The sequence below is a fragment of the Tupaia chinensis genome, unplaced genomic scaffold (genome assembly GCF_000334495.1).
Source record: "Tupaia chinensis unplaced genomic scaffold, TupChi_1.0 Scaffold144378_1, whole genome shotgun sequence".
NCBI classification, from domain to species: Eukaryota; Metazoa; Chordata; class Mammalia; order Scandentia; family Tupaiidae; genus Tupaia; species Tupaia belangeri.
In genome coordinates, this window is record NW_006204238.1 from 3,133,090 (window position 1) to 3,143,606 (window position 10,517).

General features: G+C 39.5%; 1 protein-coding gene across 1 annotated transcript in view; it reads left to right on the forward strand.

The window, feature by feature from the left end:
• The window catches only part of OXCT1 (3-oxoacid CoA-transferase 1), a 170,090-nt gene that overhangs the window by 23,233 nt on the left and 136,340 nt on the right, over window positions 1-10,517 (forward strand). The window contains exons 5-7 of the mRNA XM_006166967.3: window positions 951-1,100; window positions 6,251-6,357; window positions 9,002-9,062. Of these exons, the coding sequence (XP_006167029.1) occupies window positions 951-1,100; window positions 6,251-6,357; window positions 9,002-9,062 (318 nt within the window). The remainder of the gene's footprint in view (window positions 1-950; window positions 1,101-6,250; window positions 6,358-9,001; window positions 9,063-10,517) is intronic.

The window sequence follows — 10,517 nt, forward strand, 5'->3', positions numbered from 1 at the left end:
AGAGAGACATAGAGACAGAAAGCGAGAAATCACCCCCCAGGGGGGATGGTCACACCGCAATCCCTTCTCCTCCATTCTCCTCTCGGGATCTTGGGCATGCACGCACACGCGCCCAGCGTGAGTTTTAAGCCACCGGGTCCGGGACACGAACCGCGGTCGACTACGTGGGAGTCCAGCGACATAGCCATTACACTAACTGCTGGTTCTCGAAGTACCATTGGCTTTTAAAAACCAATTTACCTACATTCCATATCATAGTTAATTAATTTGGTAGGAAAATATTTATGAAAATGGTTTAAAATTCTAAAATAAATTTGAACACTTTACATTATCAACTATTATTATTAATGATAAGGTTTAGGTCATACCTGCATGTAGAACACAGTAGCACACACAATTTAATTTATATAATTCAGATTTGAAAATTGATTGAAAAATATTAAAACTGGACATATTGTATATAGACCGTAGACCAGTATAAGTTATGGAAACTGAAAGTGTGACTTATACATATAGTAACATTTTTTGGAGTTTATTTATTTCTTCAATGGGGGGGGGCAACCAGAACAGGATCTTCATGCCACAACCCACCTCAGCATCAGTCAGCTCTGGATCATAGACACTAGCATGCTCAACATGTTTAGGGAAGGTTCTGGACATGAACCCAAACCTTCCCATGTGTGCAGCCTTGTAGACCATTATGTGATCACTGTACTGCTGTTCAGCTGAATTTGGGTTAAGACTGCAGTGGTTGCTGTCTAAGGAGTCAGTAACCTTTTAAAATTGCCCTTTGTCCCTTGGTATTAGCAAAGTACACTGATACACAGTTCTAGGTAGGCTGTAGAGTTATAAGCATTTAGAGAGAAGGAACCATGTCTATAAATATTTCCTTGTCCACATACAGAAGTGTGTTCACTGAACTTTATGGAGTGTTGGTTTCTCACTTGTAGGGCACGCTTGCAGAGAGGATTCGTGCCGGGGGGGCCGGAGTTCCTGCGTTTTACACCAGCACAGGGTACGGGACCCTGGTACAAGAAGGAGGATCACCTATTAAATACAACAAAGATGGCAGTGTTGCCATTGCCAGTAGGCCAAGAGAGGTAAGATGCACTCACGTCCAGGTTGTCCAGGTAATACCAGGTTACCTCTTTCCACATGGAATAAAATCACCTTTGTGTGAGAAGACACTCATTCACTGCTACAAATAAGTGAACATGCTAGTTAAATCTGGACATCTGCTGGTAATCAAAATCCTATAAAGAAACTAGAAAAACTAAGAAAATAAACCATACTCCATGTACAGTGTACTAGTCAAGATCAGTTATCTGAACTGATTTTATGGTAGGTTTTCACAGATTTAGGAACATTTATCATTGCTGCTTTTGCTTACATGGAAAACAGAGTAGTTGTAAGACATGTAAAATGTTTAACACTTCATGCTCAGATCTTCCCTAATGTGACTAAAGGAAGAAAAAAGCCAAGGAAACCTTAAGTTTATTTGAAATCTTGAAAAGCAGATAACACTTATAATTATAGAAAGGAATAAATAGAACATACATAGTAGTCTTCAAAAAGTTAATGAAAAATTCATACTATGAAAAAATTCTGCATTTTCAGAATTTTTTATACCAAAATAAACTTGTAATTTAATTTCATTTTCCCACAAAGTTCTTTAAGTTCTCTTGCATTCTCACCTTTATATTTTGTGTCTTGAACACTCATGAGCTTTTGCCTTAATAACCTGTTTACTTCTGGAGTATTAGGTAGAATGGGGTACTTTTCTTTTTTTCTTTCTTTAGGGAGCATGCACTTGTGAGAGAGACAAAGAGACAGTGAGAGGGAAAATGAGGAAGCACCCTGTGGGGGGATGGCCATGCTGCAATTCCCTTCTCCATATTCTCCTGGAATTTTGAGCATGTAAGCACATGTGCCCAGTGTGAATTTCAAGCCATTGGGCCCAGGACTTGAACTGCTGTTGGCCATGTGGGAGTACAACACCTTAACTACCATGCCACCTGCTGGTCCCAGAGGGAATACTTTTATAGTAGGCAACTTTACACACATATTAGAGAAGAGGTGGAACTCTAGATAAAGCTATTTGAGAAATTCAATTAAAAGAGAATCTTAAAAATTACAAGTCAGTATTTCATTACTGTATTTTAAGTATCTTTTCCACTCTCCTTGTCCAAATGGCTCAAGAGCTGACACAGGTTACAAAAATGCTGATCTTTTCTCATAAAGTGAATGTATTAAATCAGGAGATCTCTTATATGACTTTTCTGCATATTATAGGGATGCTGGCTCTGCCCCTTCTGTTCTGACGGAAGGTAAGGGGTCATTGAACATGTCCCTTGCTGTTTGGTGTTTGTCTCCAGCAGGGTCTTCCATCTGGAGCTTTGCCTTCTGCTGAGAGTGACCTATATTGATTCGAAGCTTTTATTAACATTTTTTTCATATTCTATCTTGCTTCTTCCTTTCCTACCTAATTAAGTTTAAAAACGTTCTTGACAAAGTAAAAGGTGGAAGCCTAGTTATTGAAGTGCATTCTTGTACTATATGATAAGGGTGCCCAGAAAAATTATACTGAATTAATTTTTTTAAAGTTTGTTTTATTTCCTTCATGAGTGAGTGCACACAAGAGAGTACAAGCTCAAGACAGAGATGATCATCCTTCACAGGATGTAATCATACCATGATTCCCCTCCCCTCACTCTCCAGATAGTTAGATCTTGAGTGCACATGCCTGATGTGTTTCCTTGCTAGTAGAGGAACTGACAGTGAATGAAGAGTTAAATAATGTCAGTAATGGACATGCTGTGAGGAAAAATCAAGTGGGCTAAGGGCAAAGCGAGTGACCAGTGGCCAGGAAGATGGTGCTCCAGGGAGAGTGAGAGGTCATGAAACCCTCTCTGAGGAGGTGATGTTTGGTGGATCCCAGAATAAGGTTGGAGAATAAAGCCAGTGGAGGTCATGGGGTGGTCATGTATGCATACACATTTGACATGCTTTCCAAGCCACTGGGTCCAGGGCTTGAACAGCATAGTTGGCCATGTGCATCCAGCTGGCTTAACCACTGTACCACCTGGCTAACTATTCTCTGTTTTTTTTTTGTTGTTGTTGTTGTTGTTTTTGTTGTTGTTTGTTTGTTTTTAAGTTTTTGTCATAGGGTGCATGCGCTCACTAGAGAGAAAGTGAGAAATCATCTCCCAGTGGGGATGGCTATGCTGCAGTCCTTCTCCGCCATTCTCTTGGGATTTTGGGCATGCAAGCACACGCGCCCAGTGTGATTTTCAAGTCGCCAAATGTGAGACTCGAACCATGGTCGATTTGTTTGTTTGTTTGTTGGCATGGTGTCTTCAGTCAGTGCTTGCTCTGAGCCTCAGAGCCTGCCAGGACTGCCCAGGCACATGTGTCCTTGCATAGGACTGCATCCCTGGCCCTGGAGCAGGAAGCAGAGGTGCTCACAGCACCCCCTCCTTGGTCCCTGTGTGGCCGGGCTCTGCCCTGGGCTGCTTGGTTTCTATAGATACAGATGTTGACTCAGCCTGCTCCTCCTCCGGCTGAGTCAGTCCCTGGGCTGTGTGGGGTGGCCGTTCTCTGCCCCAGACTTTTTGGCCCCCTGTGGCCTGCACTCTTGTATGTGTTTTTGGGAGCTCAGCTGAAAGCCAGCCTAGGACAGGGCTGCTGCTGTGGGGTTCAGAGCATGGAGCAACTGGGCAGGCAGAGCTGGTGCCTCCCGAGGAAGCCCTACCCAGCCTAGCACACCTGTGCAGGTAATGACTATAGCCCTAGAGGCCTTGGGCCCCGCCTGTCAGACCCAGCTGCCGGGGTTACTACAGGATTGTGCTGGGGGAGGCAGGGGTGTCTGAGCTAATTAGATTTCTTAGATTTCAATGCTCCCCTAATCCTGTTAGCCCGCTGTAATTGTAACCACTTGAAGGTTTCGGCTGTGGCAGGCTGTTAAGGACAGACGGTGTAGGGACTCCACTGTGCCCTAGCCCCAGCCCTAGACAGCCGGTTGGGGACTGGGGACTGCCCTCCTAGGTCTCCAGGGTGGGGGTCTGAGTGATGGTAGGTGTTGTGTTTTTCTATAGACACTCGGTATCACCAACTGTCAGACCAGACATGGCCCTTTGAGATTGTCCAACTCAAAGCCTTCGCTGTACAGATTAGGACACTGAGTTCACTGTACAGATTGGGACACTGAGGCCCATGGAGGGACAGGGACTGGCCCAGTTCCTCAAGGACTGATAATGGAAGAGTGGTGCATGCGCTCACTAGAGAGAAAGTGAGAAATCATCTCCCAGTGGGGATGGCTATGCTGCAGTCCTTCTCCGCCATTCTCTTGGGATTTTGGGCATGCAAGCACACGCGCCCAGTGTGATTTTCAAGTCGCCAAATGTGAGACTCGAACCATGGTCGACTATGTGGGAGTCCAGAGCCCTTAATCACCTTGTCACCTGTTGGTGCCCTCTTCCCTGTGTTTAAAGCTTAGAGTAGCTAACATTCAGCATTAGTTGGTGTGTAGACTCATTAGGAAATGTATAAAAGAAAATCCAGTTTTTCTTGACTTTGTTTTGCATTAGCACGTGCACACACACACACACACACACACACACACATGTAGAGTACTTAGCTATCATCATTGCTGCTTACAGTGATGAGTTTAAAATATATAAACTGTTTAAGAATAATGACTTTGTATATTGATATGCAGCTTATGTGCAATTTATAAGTATCTTTTATATAGCTTATCTGAGTTTGTATTAAGATCCTTAATCATCAATGATTTTCTAAGTTCATTAGTCTTTTCTAGCAGGAAACATGGATAATGTCTTCAAAGAAGCTTTTCATTTTAAAAATTTTATTCGTTATTATTATTATTTAATTTTCTATAAGACATGTGTGCTTATCAGAGAGAAACAGAGAGAGAGAGAGAGAGAAAAGAAATGGGAAAGAGAGAAAGCAAGCCACCAGGTCTGGTACTCGAATTTTTTGAGAGATTTTCACTGTAGGGCGTGTGCGCTTGCCAGACAGACAGAGAGAGACATAGAGACAGAAAGCGAGAAATCACCCCCAAGGGGGGATGGTCACGCCGCAATCCCTTCTCCTCCATTCTCCTCTCGGGATCTTGGGCACGCACACACACGCGCCAGGCGTGAGTTTTAAGCCACCCGGGTCCGGGACACGAACCGCGGTCGACTACGTGGGAGTCCAGGGACATAGCCATTATGCTAACTGCTGGTTCCCAAAGAAGCTGTTCTTAAGAAAGGATTTCAGTTTTAAACCATACTTAAAAGCAGTAAATGTACTAAAACTTTCTAGTGAAGTTTTCTGTAAATCCACTGTTTGTCCACTGGGCGGTGCAGTAGGAACAGAAATGGAATTCTATTTTCAAATGACTCCAACCTGTGCAGTGAAGTTGGGCAGTGGATGTTGTTTCCCCTCTCCTTTATCTTAATTCCCAGAGACAAACCCCCATGAAGAATAAAGGAACAATAATAACAAGGCTATTTTTGCTTTATCTGCTCCTCGAAATATGTATTAAAATTAAAAGGCAATAAACAAACAAAAATCAATAGTATTCCATTAGACCAGTGATAACAGAGAAGATGTAATAATGTAACGTGTAACATTCGTAGGAACAGCAGAAACCATAAAGTACCTACGTCTAAATCTAAGAAAAAATATACAAGCCTTTTTATGAAGAAAATACTAAAGCTGAGCAAGTAAAGGAATCTTCAGTAAAGGAAGACAATAGGTAGATATGGGATGTTAGTTCTCTCCAAATTAATCTGTCAGTTCTATGAGTCCCAATTAAAACCTCAGCAACTGACTATAGTTTATAGATTAATGAGGAGAGATGAATGGACTTTAATAACTATTTTATGTACAAAACAAGGCATAGGCCATTTCCTATAATTTATATGATCTTTTTCATGTTCAATATATAACCTATACAAACAAATAATAAAATAAATATTAACAGTCTCTTCCTCAGGGCTGTAGGACTTCAGTTCCTCAAATGCACTGAACTTTCTCTTATCTCTGGGTATTTCCATGTCCTGATCCCTCAATTCCTTCCTCAACCACTTTAACTAAGTCCTGTTGGCCTAACAGTACTTATCCTTGAAGTTTCTGTTGAGGTTCTCCCTCTGAGAAACACACACAGGAGGCTTATGTCCCTATTGTCTGCTTCTATCAGAGCACCTCAAAGGAGACCTGACAGTGCCCTCTTTGTCTCCTGCAGGTGAGAGAGTTTAAAGGTCAGCACTTTATTTTGGAGGAAGCAATTACAGGGGATTTTGCTTTGGTGAAAGCCTGGAAGGCGGATCGAGCAGGGAATGTGATTTTCAGGTATCGTTATGGTTTTAATAATAATAATGTAATATGTGTCAACAATTCAGTATTTCCTCAATTATGGTTACACAAAAAAGATATTGTAGAGGGTTTGCTATGTGAAAATTCGCTTTTTAAAATGGCTTAAGATCATACATAATCCATGTGTGTGCATACATAAATGTGTATGTGCGGGGCTGCTGCTGTGTGATTGGCTGCTGTCTTGTGGGAGTCTGTTCTGAGTGGTTGATGTCCATGTTGCACTGTGTGTTAAATAATTAGGTCATCGGGAAAGTCATGCTGTATTTTTGTGTGTTTTTCTGTGGAAAATGTCTCATGATTTTCCTGATGACCCAATATTTGAATCTATGTGCCCTTGTATGATGAGGTCTTCAAAAAGTTCATGGAAAATGTGTATTGTAACAAAACTCTGCATGAATTTAAATTTTTTGTACCAAATACACTCATATTTTACTTCTATTTTGTCTTGAATGTTTTGAAGTGTCCTTGTATATGGTCATATGTCATTATTTTTTCCCTGTGTATTTTAGTTGCTAAGACCAGAAAACATGGCAACGGTATACAATTAAATTTGATACTGTAATTACATGCATTGTCTTAAAATGTCAATTACCTTGCTTTTCTAGAAAAAGACTGCTAATAATCATTTAGGTCAGTTCATTTTCAGTCTTAGGAAATGCTTATATAGATTCTATCTGAAAAGTTGATTAATCTTAATAATGCCAACTATTGCTTGGATAGTCAAAGGATGAATAGACTTTAGAATCTTTTTTTTTTTTTTGAGAGGTTTTTTTTCGCTATAGGGCGCGTGTGCTCGCCAGACAGAGAGAGACATAGAGATAGAAAGCGAGAAATCACCCCCCAGGAGGGATGGTCATGCCGCAATCCCTTCTCCTCCATTTTCCTCTCGGGATCTTGGGCACGCACGCACACGCGCCCGGCGTGAGTTTTAAGCCACTGGGTCTGGGATGTGAACCGCGTGGACTACGTGGGAGTCCAGTGACATAGCCATTACACTAACTGCTGGTTCCCTAGACTTTAGAATCTTTTGACTGCCCTAAACATATCAAACATTTAATATCTTGATTTATAGATTAAATTTTAATTTTTAAAAATTATGACTCCTTTGAATATGTACTTAAGAGTTTTCCAAAATGTTTGGTCTTGAAAACTTCACCCATGGGGTTAAAGAAATCATTTTCTTTCTCACGATGTTGTCTTTTGTCATTTTTCGCTAGCAGTTTTTTATCTTTAGCAAATGTGGTTTTGGTAGGATCACTATTAAATTCTCAGCCACACTCTCATATTGCTTTTGTTTGTTTCTGAAAGACATATGTGATGTTATTACCCTTTTTGATTTTGCTGGTTTTTAGAGTATAACTCATTTTGACAATTACAGGAAACATTCTACATCATATCTATTATATCTCATTTGACATTTGTGTAACATTTATGAATCCTTAATTGCTTTTTAAAAAGAGATTAATGAAATAAGCATCTCTATGAGTTTATCTTCTTGTTGTTATTTATTGCCTGGCCCTGGTATCATCTAAAGATTCCACAAAGGCTACTTCCTGACTATTCTTGTGGTTATTGAGATCTGGTGTGAATAAAAGCACTCATGACCAATGTCAAGTGACCTCAGATTGCTTTTACATCTAGTGGGACAGCTGGTATGAGGGCCTGTCTAGGCCATTGTTCAAGTGGGAGAACCTGGCATCTTTTGCCTCTGACCAGTCAGTTTTGGGGGCTTTTGATGCCTGGATGTTTGGTGGAATCCAGTTCAGCCACTTGTGAAATTTTACAAGGACTCCTTCCTTTCACGGTCATTCCTATCCTGACACCCATCTTTGAATTTGAGCAAAAGAAACATTGGTAGTCTAAAAGAGTTAGTAATATACAACCGTGACTCATATCCTTTGACCAAAGATATTTTTCTATTGATGTATACTCTCTGAAACAAAAATACATTTTAATTTTTGTGGTTAGGGGAAACATATTCATTGAGGAATTTGAGAAAGCAAAATTATCAGCAAAATTGGCACCTACTTGAAATTTTTGCACTTTAGGGTCTGACGTGGGTGTCGTCATTTAAATTTCATCAGAAAATGGTTCTCAAGAGTGCTCTTTATAGGTGACTCATGAATTCCCAATGAATATTTCATTTAATTTCAGCAGTAGGCTTTTCTTTCACAGAGAATATAATTACTATACCTTCTCATGTGAAATTCTTGCTACTTTTCCTTAGTTAATATTTTAATGAAAGAAGTTGTTCAGTGAAATATCTAACTATAGGAACAAAGTAGTATATCGGACAAAAGGTTAAGAGAAAATAATTTCAAATAATGTAGATTTGTTAATACCCATTTTGTTTTTGTGTGTGTAAAGCTATGTGTTGCATATGAATTGTTTTTTCTCTCACCTGCATAAAAAAAGCTATGCAATATCAGTGAAATGGTCATCATATCTTTTTAATTTAGAAGAGTAATAAAACTTTACTAATGTAAAACATGGTACATTCTTTTTGGAAAATTTTTAGTTCATAGAAATGGTTTTAATCTATACATTTTAAAATCAAAAGAGACACTTCTTATTTTGGATCTTCTTTCTCCACTTTCTTATTTCCCCCACCTCAATGCAGGAAAAGTGCAAGGAATTTCAATTTACCAATGTGCAAAGCTGCAGACACCACAGTGGTAGAGGTAAGAAAAGAAGTTATTTCTGAATTCCTGGTGTTAATTTTTTAACTTGGTTATGTATTAGTTCAAGAAAAAGTCTGGCAGTTAATTTGTTTCCTGAAGGACAAACAATGACAGCTTCTTCATTTTGGAAACGATGATTCTATTTAAATATATGGTAGTCGAACTTTTGCTGCAGTGTGAACTTGCTTACAAGGTCTCACTAAAGTATTTACTCTCTTTGGGAATCAAGCCATGGGACCAGCTTATGAAAGTCCTTTGGTCCTGGAATAAAATAGGTCTTTTTGGTGAAATCCTAAGATAAATTTTTGTGTAGAGAGTCCCAGAAAAGTAGTAAATTATATCAGAAAAAGATTATTACCTTACTATGATAGATACTGTGAATTTTTTAAGGGAGGAGGGTAATATAAATAATTGCTTGGTGTGGCTTTATTTAAAATAGCTGAATTCAAGCACTAACTGATTCTCCTCTGGGCCTTTCAGGGGTTGGGAGAGGCTTGAATAATTCTAGAGCCTTCCCAAGCTTAAGGTTGTAGGGCAGAAATAGGTGCCTATATAATTACCTTGCTGTTTGGTTTATACATATTTGAACTCCAAAAGAGATTTCAAATGATATTTAAATTGAAGCTATGAGGATCATCTTGGAACCTCATTTTTTATGGGAGCTTGAGATAGCCGTCCCTTGACAGGACTTTATAGCACCTACTCTGGTGTCTGGAAGTGAGAATTTCACGTATGTTCCTGTATTTTCACATGATGATGGTGTTTATGTGGCCTTTTTGATTCCTGCATATGAGGCCAAGACGCGGTTTCATGGAACAGGTACAGTAGGATTTCCGAAACAATCAGACGTGAAAGTCCTGCTCCTGTCTTGGAAAGTGAAGCATTTTATTTTCAAAGTGCTGGGGGATGTGGTACTTTTAACCTAGGCATGGTGGTTTCTTGTGCAATGGTTTTAGTATATTTTCAGCATTTAAAATGGATAATGTGGTTTACTCTCTCCATGTAATTGTTTTTTATTTATTAAATCATCTTAATGACCTGCCTGTGGTACAATCTGTAGCATTACCGAAAAAAGGACTATAATGTAGCTTAAAATAATTGATAAACATTCAATTGATTTTTATGTACTTCTGTAAAACTGCCAGAAGCCAGTATTTCTTCCCTCAGCCAGTATTTCTTCCTAAGTACTGAGGGGCATTGTATAATAACCTTATCCTGGGCAAAGTTCTTCTTAAAGTTTATTTTTATATTATAATCTGTTTTTAAAAATTTTTTTAGCCAATCTTATTTTTTGTAAGAAGAGAAAATGACCTTGTAGTATTCAAGAATCATTGTACACATAAGAAAAGAGACTCTGTTTGCCAAAGGAGAAAACATTCCTTTAACTGAGCCTGCACGTACAACAAAGGCTGCCTTTCCTGTCTTGGCCAGGAATCTCTCACTTGTCAGCCATCT